The sequence below is a fragment of the Pyrus communis genome, chromosome 4 (genome assembly GCF_963583255.1).
Source record: "Pyrus communis chromosome 4, drPyrComm1.1, whole genome shotgun sequence".
Taxonomy (NCBI): domain Eukaryota; kingdom Viridiplantae; phylum Streptophyta; class Magnoliopsida; order Rosales; family Rosaceae; genus Pyrus; species Pyrus communis.
Window position 1 is genome coordinate 24,256,466 of NC_084806.1, and position 16,590 is coordinate 24,273,055.

The 16,590-nt window shown below is 36.8% G+C and overlaps 1 protein-coding gene across 4 annotated transcripts; it reads right to left on the reverse strand.

Annotated features, from left to right (window-relative positions):
• Positions 1–6,767: 6,767 nt before the first annotated feature.
• Positions 6,768–15,238, reverse strand: LOC137732323 (uncharacterized). Of its 4 annotated transcripts, none has more exons than XM_068471631.1 (14): positions 14,951–15,238; positions 14,793–14,832; positions 14,423–14,602; positions 14,200–14,336; positions 13,950–14,099; positions 13,323–13,424; positions 12,143–12,307; positions 11,895–12,005; positions 11,391–11,488; positions 11,010–11,133; positions 10,781–10,870; positions 8,509–8,553; positions 7,937–8,257; positions 6,768–7,177 (listed from the first exon to the last, which is right to left on the reverse strand). In XM_068471631.1, exons 1-14 carry the CDS (start codon positions 14,993–14,995, stop codon positions 7,148–7,150), a joined length of 1,638 nt encoding a protein of 545 aa, XP_068327732.1. In that variant the 5' UTR covers positions 14,996–15,238; the 3' UTR covers positions 6,768–7,147. The 4 variants fall into 4 exon arrangements, with proteins under 4 accessions (XP_068327732.1, XP_068327733.1, XP_068327731.1 ...); XM_068471632.1 differs by having other exon boundaries at positions 11,094–11,133; positions 14,939–15,238; XM_068471630.1 differs by having other exon boundaries at positions 14,939–15,238.
• Positions 15,239–16,590: the final 1,352 nt, after the last annotated feature.

The following is a 16,590-nucleotide window of genomic DNA, read 5'->3' on the forward strand; positions in this document are numbered from 1 at the left end:
TGGCTTGGTGATTAATAAGGGTTTAGTTATGTTGGCCAATGGAGTTGTAATATATTTAAATTTCTCTTCCTTGGTTGATGAAATGTGAATAGTACTTTAGAAGTGCGAGTCACTCATTTATTTGATCTTTGGCTGCACCTTAAAGCAATTTAAAAGAGAATCAATTGAAAGAAAGATTTGGAAGAAAAAAAAAATTCTGATGTTTGGTATCACTCATGAGTGCAGTTAGAAATTTTGAGGTAGAATTGTTGTAACGGTGATGTATAGCCAATGATGGTACGTGATGTAAAAATTAACTCGACACATAAATTAAACCCTAATGTCAACAATTGTAGTATATATGTAAGTAGGGATCATTCTAGACTGGGAATTAACTAGGGATGCTAATCAACACAAATAAGACTTAAAAACACTAGATTAGACTTTATAGACTCAAAACTGACTCAAAACACTCAAAACAGCAACAAACAATAAAAAAGACTCAATTCTAGACCTAACAAGTGATTTTTACGAAAATAAGACTTAACTTGACTCAAGAGACTAAAAGAAAACAGATTCTGACTCAAATAACAAGACTCAATGGAAGGGGAATTGTTTTTGATGAATTTAAAACTTAAAACAGAAACTTTGCATAAAACACTTTATAAAAAACAATTTGGTGAATTGAAAAAGGTGAAAGGCTAGTTAGAAGGTCCTTCTCCACACATGACATATGCATACAAACCAATTTCCAGATATAATTCCTTTAGACTATGAATGATAACATCCCAAGTTAACCGTGATAGCACAAATTAACCATCAGATTTTCCTTAACTCATTGAATTGGATGGAATACGCATCGCAACCAAGTTATCCTTATCAAGTTCCCTAACTATGAAAAGCATGATGGAATGACATATCGAAGGTCATTAAGTTCTTTGAAAACCATAAGTATTGACGAGGCATTCGTAACTATGAAAAGCATGATACTCATACCAAAGATTTACTTAACACAATCATGACTAGTGACTTCCACTACTTGTGAATATAAGTTCATAACGATTAGGTGAAACTCCCTTATACTCTAGCATCAAATTCATGCATGCAAATTAAGTGTGACCCTTAATGAACATACATAAACAAGTTTTGATAACTCAGATAAGCAAATCACATTCAAGACTCAAGAAACAATAACTGGATGTAATCAATTCATATAAAACATATAATCATGGCTTCGAATTCACCTCTAACTATAAAGAAATTAGTTCCTCATGTTCATCATAATTGAAAACCAAATTAAAATAAACATCAAACTAAAATTAAGGATAGAAAGAACCCAGAAATGCTCCACACTCCATTGGCAAGCACGGCTCCCTTTGGATGGCAGATTGCATGGCGCAAGTCCTTCCCTCCTTCCTTCCTTGCTGCGGCACTAGAGAGAATTATATGTAAGTGGTGTGAATTGTGGTGTGAGATGGCTGAATGAATGAGTGCTTGAATGAGTGAATGGATGGATAAGGGTGGTGGTTGATTTATGCGGCAAAATGTAGTATTTATAGGCTAGGGTTTTGCACAATTTCTGAAAGGAAAAGGATGGCACAATCCTAGGGGAAAAGGACTAGGGTTTGGTAGAAACCAAGGGGGAAAAGGTTAGGAACCTGTGGCAAGGATTTAGGCCTTCTAGAAAGGGTATTATGGCAGGTTTTTAGGGGCTAAGGGGTGCGGCACCAATGTAGGAGAAGGATAGAGCTTCTAGAACCTAATATTTAGGTGAATTAATTTAAAATTAAGTCATCTTTGCAGCTGGAATTAAGGTGGAACAAGATTAGGTTAGGATAAGATAAGATAAGGTTGGATAAGGTTTGGATAATGTTCCATGTTTCTTGCTCTTTCCTTATCTTCTTTGTCTTGAACTTGTTTCTCCAGATTTGTTGCATGTTCCTAGCCTCTTTTGACTTCAAATTCGTCCATCCACCTTGCTCCATATGCAAGCTATCCATTCCAAGCCCAAAAATACTCCAAAATGCACTTTCTTGCCTCTTTTGCCATTTAAACCTACAAACACACAAAAATAGCTTAAATCAGTATAATAAATAGAAACTAACTATGTAAATGCAAGAAAACAAGCTAACTAAATCGCATAAATATGCTCCTATCAGTACGTGGTTTACCAATGATTGTGGTTGTCACATCCCTGCCTGGGACGGATCACTTCTCGGGCCCGCTCCACCACCGTAGCACGATATTTTCCGCTTTGGGCTTACCATTCCCTCACGGTTTTGTTTTTGGGAACTCACGAGCAACTTCCCAGTGGGTCACCCATCATGAGATTGCTCTAGCCCCCTTCTCGCTTAACTTCGGAATTCCTATCGAACCCGAAGCCAGTGAGCTCCCAAAAGGCCTCATGCTAGGTAGGGATGGGAATATACATATAAGGATCACTCCCCTAGGCGATGTGGGATGTCACAGTGGTTATTATGCTAGTATTTATCTAGCCAATGGTAGATGTGGTTTGAGATTCTGGTATTTATTTAGCCGATAAGAATTATGGCTTGATGTTTGATATTATTTTTGCCAATGTGTATGGCTAGAAATTCTGATATTTATTCTGCCAATGAATGTGGCTGGGAATCTGAGAATGTGGGTGAGAATCACAATTATTAATCGTTGGTTGCTTATTTTTGGAGACTGAATAAAATCGTGGACTGAGATTATGATTTTATTCACCATTAAAGGAATGGTGGGAATAGTTCTAATTCCTTTTCATAACTCGATGGTTGAAATCTTGGGGACGAGATTTATTTTAACGGGGGGTGAATGTAATACCCTGAAAATTTAAATATATGAATTAAATATTCATAATTATGAATATGTGGAGAAATCCGAAAATCAATCGATTTATGGTTATGAAAATTTAATCGAGAAATTTTAAAATTTGTTATGGGAGATTATTATAATTTATGTCGTAAAATTTATCGATAAGTGGAAAAGACGAAAATGACCCTATTGTATTAAACGGGATTCTTCGTGGACATATTTGATCATTTCATGATTTTTCAAATTTCTTTACATATTTGGGTAGTACTCGTCGATTCGAACGCGTGGGGTGCAAACAGAATGTAATTTGGAGTTATAATGAATAAATTAGAGACGTTTTAGTTGAAAAAAAAAAAAAGAAAAAAAAAAGAAAGAAGAAGCTGCCGGATGGCAGCAAGAGAGAGGGGAAAATAGAGAGTTACGGGAGAGAAAAGGAGAAGGGAGGGCCAACCAAGAAGGGAGGAAAGGAGGGGAAAGGAGGGAGAAGAGGAATAGGGAACTGGCTTCCCTTTTGACCCGCTGACCCGACCTGGTCGTATCTCCCTCATCCGACTTCCATTTTGGGTGATCTTGGTGTCCATGGAAAGCTCTTGGTGAGCCCAACATCCTTGTGGTGTTAGATTTTTAAATTTCTAACCCAATTTTACAAATCGAAGCCACAAAGTTCCGGTTTGTCCGGTGGATTTCACCCTTTTTCGGTGATTCCGACAACGATTACCGTTGATCCCCACCATCAATAGACTCCCCTCAATCCCAGGAGAAAGGCCCAAGCATTGGTTGTAGGTCAAAGTTTGTTTTGGCGTTGAATCAAGAACACCCATTTCTAGGGTTTCCGATGGTGCAAGCCAATTTCAGGTGCTTCCCAGCCGAATTGGACTTCGGCCCAGGTATGAAAGTTGTTCCCCTTTGTTGTGTTCTACAAGTTTGTAAAATTAGGTAATTTTTGGAGTTCGTCAGAAAATTGGGTTTCTGTTCGCTAGAAACCGCCACCTACGGCAACGCATGGCCAATGGGCCGATGCTGCCCTTTTATGCAGATTTCGATATTCTAAATTTGTTTTTGGGTATCCATTTGATGTGTTTCAATTGCTAAGTGTGATATTGAATATTTCCTCCATTTGAATATTTTAGGAAATGGATTAAAAATGAAAGGTGAACTACGAATGGCTTAATCCCTATTGATGGTATGTAGGCAGTCTAATAAGAAGTTAGATGTAGCCATAAAATAATTGAGATTAATCTTCAATTAAAAATTTGTCTAAGTAAAGGAATTAGGTGATTAGTTTAAAAATACATCTTAGGGTTTAATTTCTTTGGGCCTACCATAGTAATTATCTTTCGAATTAAGAAATTGGATCATCACATAATGGTTTTAAACAAACCCCTCAACCTTCATAGTATGCATGGATTGATTGGCCATAGTTCCATTAAAAGCATATTCACTTAACATATTGTGCAATTGAGGAATCATTTCATCTTCATCCACAGAGATATCATCATCCACCTCTACCACATCCATCATTAACAACTACTTACAGTAGCACTTATGTCCTCTCACCCATTTTTCATCATAGAAACAACACTCACCTCTCTCTCTCTCTCTCTCTCTCTCTCTCTCTCTCTCTCTCTCTCTCTCTCTCTCTCTCTTTCTTTGCACTTCATCAGGAGACAACTTCTTCACAAGTAGAGTAGTTTTTATTTTGGTGTTTTGGAAATTGGTTTGAAAAGTAGGGGCAAGCTTAGCTTTCTAACTTAACCTAGAGGTACCAGATTTGAGCTCTTTAAGCTTAGCATCTATTTGCATAGCAATAGCTATAGCATCATGGACAGTAGAGGATTTCAATAATTTCACATCATACTTCAAATCATGCTTTAAACCTCCCAAAAAACAACTCTTAAGTAAAATTGGTCCAACATCAGATCTGTTGGCTTGTGAAATTCCATGATTATTTTACTGTGCATGTTGGGCGTAGTTTGAACAAAGCCTCAGTGCTATCTTCAAACATAGAAAGCCCAAACTCCTGACAGAAAGCTTTGGTGAATTCCTCCCAACGAGGTGTGCTCTGCAAACAATCACTCCATCGAAACCACTGCAAGGCTTCATGCTCCAAATGAAAAGAAACCGTGAGCACTTTCTGGTAATTTGGTGTGTCATAATATCAAAAGTACTGCCCCGCTTTATAGATTCATGCCATAGGCTCATCACCATCAAAGAAATGAGGGAAATCCAATCTGTGGTACCATTGCAGATTGTTTGGTTGAACTCCAGGATCACAGATCTCGCAAACTAGATCTTGATTGGAGCCATTTCAAAGTCTTAGGATGTTGATGACCAATATTATGTGGATCTGGATCATCCGTTGGAGGAACCAACTCCGACGAGGAACTCCATCCCCCCTTAAAATTGAGCTCACGCCGGAATTGAGGGACCATTTCCATGGAAGATTCGAGCGTAGCAAGTTAACTGTCCATGCCTGTGAAACGAGTCGTGGTTGTGTGGCGGGGCATACATGAAGGGAAATTAGGAATCAAAGGATGATACTAATGATAGGATCCAAGATCCAATTCCTGATTCAACCTTAAGTAGAAGCAAGATTAGGGGTGGGTTCGGTTTCATTCGGTTTGATTCGATTTCCTCTCGTTTTTTCGGTTTGGTTTTTTTTTTTCCTGTTTGGTTTTGATTTTTTTTATTTAATAAAACTTGGTCTTTTTTAATATGAAATTTAGAAAACAAGCTTGGATTGGTAGACTAATAAAAATAAAATGGGGAAACTGGGAAGGTAGTTGTATATATACAATCCTATTCTATTAACAACCTCAATTGCAACGAAAATGATCACCATATCCATTCTAAAAGCAAACAAATAGAGAAGCTCTTCCAAGTTCCGAAGTCATCCAAAACATTCCTTTATAACCAACGAAATATCCTCCCTAATTGAACCAAGTATGTTCCTTGAAAAGGCCCTAGGCTTAGTTTCAAACTTGGCAACAAAGTTTCACAAAAGAAACATCATTGGCATAAATTCATAAAGTGTAAAGGGATTCAGTTTTCCAAACCTCTAAAACCGAAACCAAACTAATAAAGTTCGGCTCAGTTCGGTTTTTCCTTTTTCGATTCAGTTTTTTTTTTTTTTTTTTTCCGATTTTGATTTAGTGTTCGGTCCCCTTTTTTTTTTGGTTTTCAGTTTTTTGAACCCACGCCTAAGCAAGATCATAGATGAGGGATGAGAGGAAGGAAGAAGAAGATGGAGCTGAGCTCCTAATTCCGGAATATTATTTTTTTACTAAAATGAGTGTTGCATTCCCGCTAACTGTAAGAGCACTTATAAAACTCGAGTATACATTTTCTGCCTGCTAGCAATTCCTAACAACCTTAACTAATCACCTATTAGATCCTGATTAATCCCACACACTAAGTGATTAAGCTAATCACTCATTACAATCATATCATGCGGCGAAACGATGAATTGGAATCAAGGAAGTCATGAATTCGGATGGTGATTGAGTTTAGTTTGAAATCTGACTTAAAAATGAAGAAAAAGAATACAAAATGTCAAGTGACATTGTTATGTTTGAAAAGGGAACACGTACCAAAAGATTGGCTGCGTTGTAATATGGGGCACGCAACGCAACCCATCATTTGGATAGAGAGCATATATGAGTGAATGTGGGATCCAATTTGGAGTGGGAACAGAAACTTGTGGTCCGCTGATGAAAGGCATGTCAAGCATCAGGACCCTTCAATTTCATGCCAGGAGAAAATGTGTGAAAACTTTCCCCGCTAGGCCAGTTTTGACAAATATAACTGATTAGGATAACCCCAAAATGAAAAATAACGCTTGTGATTAACAACACCACCACCACCACCAAAGCTTAAGTGAGGTCGGCTATATGAATCCTAGAACACTTCTAATCAACAAAAGTTAAATATTCTTGTAGCTCATGCAGTTACCAGGCTTAAAATGCGATTGATGAAAGAAAATACAACACTGCAAATTATAATGCCTCCTAAATTGTTGTTAGAAAGGAATCATCTTCATCGTGTATTATAATCAACTACACATGGTCTATAAATCTTGTATCTAAAGTTAAAACAAATTTCTTCAGTTAATAATGTTATTCACCAATGAAGAATTTCTCTGATGAGAACATTTGCCCTTCAAGTTAAATCAGGCTATAGTTTCCATTCAGTTAAAATTTCTGTGGTTTTTGCTTTTTTTCCCGTCTTCCAGTGACTAATTTTTTGGGTTCAGTATGCAATTCAAAGAATGAAAGAACCTGCAGCTTGATACGCTTACAAAGAACACAAATCTGCATGATAAACCAACCTTGATGCTGCCAAGGGATCATATTCATTCATTTTTGAACAAGCTTGATGGAACCTGAAAGGAGAATATTATCGCAACTTTCAGAAAACAGAGCACAGATATCTCAAGAGTTTCAAATCTAATAGTTAGTCTCAATGGTGAAATCTAGCCTCTACATATGAAGAAAGGATTGGCTCAAGGAATCAACAAAAGATATCCAAAATATCCAATCTTATTGAAACGAAGAGAAGAATATCAAAATCTACAAAGAAAAGATATGTTCTATATATTGAGAAATCAGCCAGATTACGTTAATCTCCCGCCACCCCCCTGCTGTTATATTAAGTTTAGGTGTTTAATGTGAGAACGTATTTGAGATAAGCCAACGAAGTCCAGATGAGCTCCCAGCACTAGGCAAGTACATTACTAAGAATTGATTTTCTACAAAATTTGGTTTCAAACTTGAAAAGGGAGACCACAAATAGAGTGGTAACATGAGCAAATGGTGGGTTATAAAATATGAAAGTTGGAACAAGCATTTGCCGTAAAAATACTTGTACAGTGATTCAAATTTTATCGCATCTATGATATATATCAATCCAGCATAATATGGAATTTCTGTGTCTCTGACCCATTTTTCTTTTCTATCAGATCAAAATTTGAAAAAACTATAGTGGCTGATTGCACTACAACAGAAATGAATGGGAAGTTTTCTGAAGCTGTATCTACTAAGTTAATCCGGAGGCATCTCACTGAGGAGCGTGGTTTTTTAACAGATACTACAGTTTTTATTTTATAATCCAGTATTATTTGAAAATTTAGTGTCAGGCATACCTTCACATGATGTGGCATAATCTTAATATCGAAGGGCACATGGAGCCATGCTTCAGGTGGATAGAGCAAAAAATTCTCTGGCTTACTGGTATAGACATCTGCATACTGATGAATGTGATAGGCAAAAGCAGATTCCTGACCTTTATCCGTAAGAAATGTGGCTCCAAAGGACCTATTAAACATTTTTTTCATCTTGTGACTTGCCTCCTGCCTCCATTCATTTAACTCCTCCAACAGTGATACGTAAGCTTCCCTCTTCTGAGTAAAAGCAACAGTAGCGTGCAATCTACCAAGCAATTCTTGTACTATATGAAATTTCGCCTGTGCCCAGAAAGAAGTTTCAGAAGCATGAAAATTACCTGACAACTTTGAATAGCAGGAACCCTTCTTATGAGCTTAGAGGATAAGGTAATGTACATTTGATCACCATATGTGAGCACTGCGCGTTGTCAATCCAAAGTAGTTGGGTGTACAAACATCAAGAAATAAAAATAGCAACACCAACGAAAAACAAGAAATAAAAATAAATAAATAAATAAATGAACAAAATGAGAAAGATTATCAGAAAATACCTGTTCCAAGCGGTAAGTATCCTTGTTTTGAATAAGTATTTCATCCTGCCAAAAACAGAACATATCAATGGAAAAACAATCCACAAAATGGTTCAGACTTTCAAACTGAAATGTCCAGAAAAGCAAAACAAAGGAATTCGCATGATCCTTTTTGCCCATTGCTATGGATACACAAAACATTGGCTAATTTAGATGTTAAGTTTGAATCAAGTAATTAAGAACCAACACCCATAAGTATAAAATTTTTCCCTTTTAATTGAACCGAAGTCTATTAAAAATCAGGTCTGATTTTGAAGAAGAAACAAATTTTCATTGCAAAGTAAAAATACAGGAGCGGACAAGAAGTCCGCAAAAGCACAAACAAAACAGGATAATTAGCAACATCACCATGACACTTGGAAACTCTGAAAACAACACAATACTAACTAATAGTAGCATTCTAATCACGCCAAATTTCTGAAAAAGACAAACAACAACAACAAAGTCTTTTCCCACTAAGTGGGGTCAGCTATTAAATTTCTGAAAAAGACAAATCTCTAAATTCTGTAGTAACCGATGCCCACAGAGATGACCATAACCAAACTTTATCCCAAAGATTCTCCCTTCTACTGACTTCGTAGTCCTAAAAAATCAGCTTGTTTCTTTCCATCCAAATGACCCTAAATAGCTGAAACTATTCATCCCCATAAGACCTTGATTTTCTTCCCTTTACTGATAATTTATGTTTCTCTACCATAAAAGAATAACAATCCCCGGGTAAAACCCAACTGATACCAAACTCCCCAATCCGAGAATCGTCACGTGTCTCAACAGTCCAGGCTGACTGTTGAACTGTAGCTTTAGCTGGCCTTGCCGGAGAAATGTGTCTGATCACCCTCTGCAAATTCCGATCACGATTGTCAAACCTTTGCGAAGGCTCAGAATTCTGAAATCCATCACAATGGGATACCAGAAATTTAGTCTTCTTGCTGCCGGGAGTGTCTGATTTTAACTCTAAAAGTGGTGTTTCCATCAACAACATTAACAAACTCTAGAATAAAACCAGTCCTTCAAGCAAATACTCAAATTTTGCAGTTCTATGATCAACTTCCACCAGACCATCACAAGCATCACCAATCTTCTGAAACCAATTGTTAGTCCATAGATGCGGCGGCAATCCCTCAACAGCAATCCAACCACCGTAACTAACCGCCTTTTGATCGCCTGATTTGAGGCTTTGCCACCAGCCAGACAACATCACATCTGGATAGTCACTAATGGAAAAGGAGCCCAGTTCTGCAATCTTCTTTGCTTCTTCTGAATTCTGGCAAACAAACAGAGCTTTATGGCATTGAAAAGGAGACAAACGAATCTCCCTCCCTAGCAGGTTTAGAAGTGATTTCTCCACCTTTTTTCAGGGCTAATGCACCACTTGTCTCTTTCAAACAATTACACACACCAATTATAATTTTCCAGAGAAATGTCTCTCTTATTCCAGATATTCTCTACCCACAATTTCTCTTTCACGTTCAAATTCCTTTAAGCTTGAGCTCTGTATGAAAACCGAGGGACAACTCTCGACTTCCGACACCCTCAAAAAATTCCATCTGCCTCACTTTTGGAAAGAACTAAGAAGACCCCATTCTTGTTAGAAACTTTCCATCCAAAACTGATAATTGTGACTTCTGTACTGTCTGAAAAACCTATGACCTCTTGCTTGTAATAGAAAAGAAAAAAAGGTCTAACTTCTTTGTCCTTTGTTAAACAGAAGCTTGCGGTAGCAATTGGTAAACCACTCCATGACTACACATATCAAAATGAAAGTAAAGAAAAACTGTTTATTGTTTATTTTTCTTATTATTGGGTAGGGAAGGGGTGGAGAGAAAAGGTTGGCCAGCTGCTCAACTGAAAATAATCAAGTTTCTCCTTCTACAGGAACAAAAAGGAAGTCTGATTTATGGATATAGCTATAAGTGATAACCCGAGCAGTTATGAGCCAATAAAATTCAAAAAGTATTTATATTCATCTCACCTAACCTATCATTTAATCTGTAGCAATTTAGAGCCACTATTTGAAATTTTTGAACCTGTAAAGTTTTCTTAGTTTTTCTTGTTATCTTTTCAATCCACTAGTGTAACAAGTAAACGAAATTAGTTCTAAAGCATTGTTCCTTGTATCAGCTATTAAGCACACCAGAGAGAATAAGAAACCATAGAGGACCATTTTAAATAAGAAAAGTATCCTGGAATATACAGAACAGTCATAAGTATATCTGCATAAGAAAAGACATACTTCTAGCTCATGAATTATAGCAGCAGTGCGCCAGCCAGCTTTTGCAGGCCCCCTAAGGTCGCTAAATAGGTGGTCTCCAAAGTACATCACCTATCAAAGGGTGCGTTAGTTTAAATTTTTAAAGAATAAACCGGAACGTTATCTACCATGATATACTAATAGATAATGACATGCAAAATCATGAGTTATAAGCAATAACTTTGAAAAAAAAATACATGAATAGAAGTACCTCTGGTCCCTTCCACTTGGTAATATGAAGGAAGGATTTAAGGCATCCATGGTAATATATTTTATTAGGAAGAAATTCATTCACCTTCTTGAAAGCTAAATTATCCTTCTCCGTGTCATAGAAACTGCATTGAAGTTCCAGAAAACAAGGTGCAAGATAAAACAACAAAAGATGATAGCTTAGCTCTTTCTAGGGTAACTAAGATATTAAAACGCAAATAAAAAAGACACCAAAGAAATAAAATCACAACACAAGAGGGTGAAGAAAGTATCTGTCACAGATTTAGCATTTCCATGGTGCACAACATACGGTACAGGAATCCCATGTCTTTGAAGCTAAACTTTATAAAATGGGGATAGACAAAGTGTTGAAGATACAAACCGGAATGGATGCTCAGATGTGTAGAAATCAGGCTTATTGGCTTTAGCGATCACAACATCAAAAAGTTCCCTCCAGGAGTCTCTGTATTCCTTAGAATCCTAAGAACATGTCACAATCAACTCAGTAAACTTAATATCGATAGCTCACAAACTTACAGATAACCAAAAGATCAAGCTAACCTATACAGACACACATGACACATGCATGCACACAGACAAGCTCTCTTAAGTTAGCACCTATTTTACAGAACCAACCACTAAATCTAATCTTTATTCATGCACATCTTACACAGATTTTCAAATTAACTGGATATACATGGATACATTCCCAATCTCATAATAGTTCAATGATGAGAGGGAATATCTACACATATCCAGTTGATTCCAAAATTGGTCTCAATAAATAGAAAGGCTGCATATGTACAAGATCATAAATTAGTAATTACTCATCACAGGGTAAGATGCTACAAGTGGTAGTGGTAGAATTTTGAGTTAGTTGACTAACCTCCAACATAAAGGTCATTCCTCCGTCCACAAAGTAATATGGTGAGTTAGTCAGCAAGAATAGTTTCTTTCCCTTCTCCCTGAGCATCTTGAGAAAGTGTAACAGTTGTCCCTAAGAAATAGTAAGATCAAACTAGAAACTTAGAGATGCTACAGTGGTTTTACCCTCATATATGCAGCCAGAAATATTAGCATGGGTTGAACACCTCATCTTTCCACAATATACTCATAAAATGTGGCATGGCTTACATTTTTTACTAGATATCTATGGGGGTCAGAAAGAATTCCTCGATGAACCAAGCCACTGCGATGAACATGCTGAATTGCACGATTTACATCTTGATAGATGTAGCTAGCATCAAATTCCAGCTTAGCATCAACAAAATATTGCACGATATCTGAAATGAGGCATGCCTGCATAGTAACAATTGAAACAAACATCGATGGGTTAGAAGGAAAACAAATTATTCAGATAACTGCTAAAAAGAATGATAGTTTTCAAATAGGAATGTTCTCTTGGTCACTGGTGACCAAAGAATGGATGGTCACTCAAACTTGGATTTGATATTAAGGGTGGAGAATAGATTAGTGTTTCAGTCTCAACTCTTGATATCAAATCCAAGGGTGGGTAAGCATGAATCCTTAGACACCAGGCGACTGGGAGAACGTGACTCGGTTTTCAAAACAGGGAATATCTGTAAAAAGGAAGATGAGAGTATAGACCACTTATTTCTTCACAGCTTTGGAAGCTAATGTATTGCTGGAAATATCTGAATTGAGCATAACATGCATGTGCAAAAAGTATTTTGCATTTGGAGGGGGTAAAAGAGAAAACTATTGCGGATGTATTGTGTGACGTCGTTGCCTGGGTGTTACAGATGGAAAGGAATGAACAAATTTTCAAGATTATGGGAAGGTAGGAACTGGAGGTATGTAGGACAGAATGCAATAGGCCATCATTGTGGGCTTCAATTCTGTAAGCATTTAGGGATATGTCATTCTTTCTATCATGCAGATTGAAATATGGTGGTATCTTAATTTTTCTTTGTGATTAACCCAACTGTTACGAATATATTGCAGTTTTATCGGCAGGTTTGGTTCAGGATTCTGCACGCCTTACGGGGACTGACAGCTTGTCCACTAAATTTGTTCTTCTAATATCAATGTTCATACCAAAAAGAAGAATAAAGTGATAAGTTCCCTGTCCTAACTCAACTCCTTTCACCTGGCATACCAAATGTCGGTCTGTATGGGCCAAAGAAATTACTAATATTAATACAGTTTACCCACAAAACTTACCAAATCCCCAAATTTTGTTCTTTCAGAAGATGCCTATAGGAGATGTCTATTTGTAAAAATGTTTTAGTGGACGAATGTTAATATCAGCCCATACATGCATGAATCTCATAAAAATAATTGCATAACTAACCTCGCTAAAGCAAAAGAAATCCATCAACCCAACAAGTCCCTGGGCCTGATCACGACCAATATGTCGTGTGCCATATATTTCTTCAATTTCCTTCCTGCTAAGCTGAATTTCATTTCCAAAAAGAGGGAAAAAATAAATAAATAAATAAATCTATAAACAGATTATGAGTATCAAAATCTATTAGTCTATTCTTCTCAAAAAAATCTATTAGTCTATAAGTTCATGGAGCAATGAAATAATAATTGTCAAATTTTCACAAGGACAAAAGCCTAAACTCTAATTTGTACTTTCCACATAAACATAACCAGTGTCCAATCATTCATTATTCATATAACATGACAACAAAGTAGATTGTACTATTTGGACAGAAGAAAAGTACTTTTCCTTAAGCATTGGATACTCATTCAGATTTATTGTGACAGCCAATGTTGTTTGTTAATATCATTAAAATTCTCACATCTGAGTTCTTTTTCCTTTTCCATATGTGGGAGCCAACAAAAATGTAGCTCGTAACCTAGGGCCTAGGCAGACGTATGAAGAAAATACCTCCATAAAAAAACTTTCAGTTCTAGAAAGCAATAGACTATAATCAGAAAATATAAGTTAATATATTTAGTTCTTAAGTACCTTACGACGACCATAGTAGCATCCATCTGGTTCAATTGACCCAAAAAAATCCAGCTTCAATAGGCACCCTTTTAGCTTATCATAATACAATCCTCTAATGGGAAAAGTCGAATCATACTTAAATTCCATGCAAACCTCAGGGTACCGAAACTGACAAATCACAAACGATCATATCTAATTACACAGAGTTTACATGTAAACCATAGCCCCATGATATTATATCAACAATGCTTAAAGGGAGTAAACTAACCTCATTTACCATATGCTCCTTTGCCATATCATATATCAAGCTCTGTAAATTGGCAGAATAATGTGCCAGCGTGTAATCATAGTCGAATCCATAAACTTGAATATTGTCCAATCTCAGGTTTTTATTTACATATATCCCTAATTTCAATACATTACATTAATCAATATTACAATTGACATGAGTAATGAAGCTTCAACCGAGTAACAAGAGTGCACCGTCAAACCTTTCGGATTCATTTTAGGCATTGCTTTAAGTGCGGCTGGAATCTTGAGGAAACTCTGCTTCGCAGCATCAAATTCACGTCGAATCTGTGCTATCTCATCATTAAGAACTGAAGTATCAGCTTCAGGTAAATTGCTCGGAAGAGTTTGCTCGGAAGCAATTGCTCCATAGCTTCGAAAACCTATATTCAAGTAAATTGAAACAAAAAATTAATTTCAACAGCCGTAAAGATCAATATACATTTTCAACAAGCGTTTTATTTGAGGCACTTCAATGCAATTGATATTCTTGTAAAATATCGGATAAACATTGTTGCATGTATAAATAAAAAAATAAAATATATATATATATCAGAGAGGACGAGAGAGAACCTTGCAGAGCTCCAGAACCAGAAGATGGGAAGCTCGTCCTCTGCAACGAAACAGAAACAACAAATAAGATTGGAAGTTATAAGTACGAAAATAAGTGCACAGAGAGAGAGAGAGAGAGAGAGATATATATATATATATATATACACATATATATATACGTTGATGGAAGAGCAGAGAGGAAGCAGCCTACGAACGCAGGCCATGGGAAGGGAACGAGAGAGGGGTTTTAGCTCTGCAGCAGCATTCGGAGGTTAGGGTTTTCTCTTTGAACTGTAATTTGTAATTTGTAATTTGTAGGGGAAAATGGAATCGAATTGAAGGGCGAGGAGGATGCTGAGATTGTAATGAAGGGGATGCAATTACAACAGGCATGCGAAAAACGAGGATTGCCAGGCAGTAGCCGCCATTTTAATATTGACTTTCAGGTACAAACGTTACCTCCTCCCTTTCTGTGTTACCTTTTAATTTTTACAAATTTGATTTTGTTCTTGAAATATTATTAGACACAAGCCGCTCAGGCCTGCTTCAATCCTTGAAATAAAACTCAAATTTTAATTTCTAAATTTACCCTAATTTTCTTTAATCTTTAGGGCAAATATGAGTTAAAACTTAAAACTTATTTCTAAGACAAATTTTAAAATTTAAACTATTTAAAGATAATAAGTAGGGTGTTGAGTATTACTATTGCTTGAGGGTAGTGACGGTGAGTAAAAATGTACTCTTTTGTTTTACTATAAATGATATTCTACACTAATTTTACTAAAGAGATGGAACCCATTAATACATCAAAAATATTACTCTTACCATCTATTTGTATTATCATTTGTATCATCTTTTTAATAAAGATGGAATCTACATGCGTTGGCGAATTACTCTTAACACATTAGGTTGAAGAAAAAAAAAACCCTATAGAATCCCTATTGGACATGGAGTTCTAATCCAAGTACATCTCTAGTTCGGCCATGAGGGGGTTCGCTGCTATAAATAGGGAAGTGACTGCATCATTCAAAACCCTTTCAAATCAACACACAAATTGCCATGCGTAAAGCTTCTCGACAATCTTTGAGATTTTATCTTCTTTCCCCTTTCTTCTTGCCAACACATCTTCAATTTAGATAAACAACACTATGAAGGCAACCGGCGACATCTTCAGTTTAGATAGACAGCACTGGAGCCGTAGAATCAGCTGACCGAGGAGCACCTTCAGTTTGGATCGACAGCACTGCTTTGAGGTCGACTGGTTATTTATCCAAGTCTCGATTGACAAGGATTTTTGAGTCCTTATTGGTAGAGGTCATCTTATCAGCTTTCTTGGTGAAGTGAGGTGTTACAGGTTACCAAGCCTACACACCACGTAGGCTTGGTAGTTTTTAGGGTCAACATTTTGGCATGCCCATTGGGACCCAGTGCTAAAACTACGAAGTTCATGACCATTGAAACATCGTCAGTAAAAAAGAAAACAGTCATAGGTAAGTCAACAACTAATCTTCCATCTACAATCCAAAGCCTAGGACATGATGGCTTGTCATAGGCACAAAATCCTCCTGTTGTTGTAACACCTGAAGTCACAGGTACAACACGTCGAGAAAAGGAAATTAATGTCGGCAGTTAAACTCACGATGCAGAAATCCCCACCAAAATGACAAAAGGCATTTTTGTTGAAGGGCTAGTGGAGGATTGTGACGAGGATGGTGATAAGGCCTTTGATCCACCATTTAGATCTTTTCTCTAGCGACAATTTGAAGAGCAATCCCGGCAGTTTAAGCAAATGTTCAGCCAAGAGGTAAAAAGCATACTT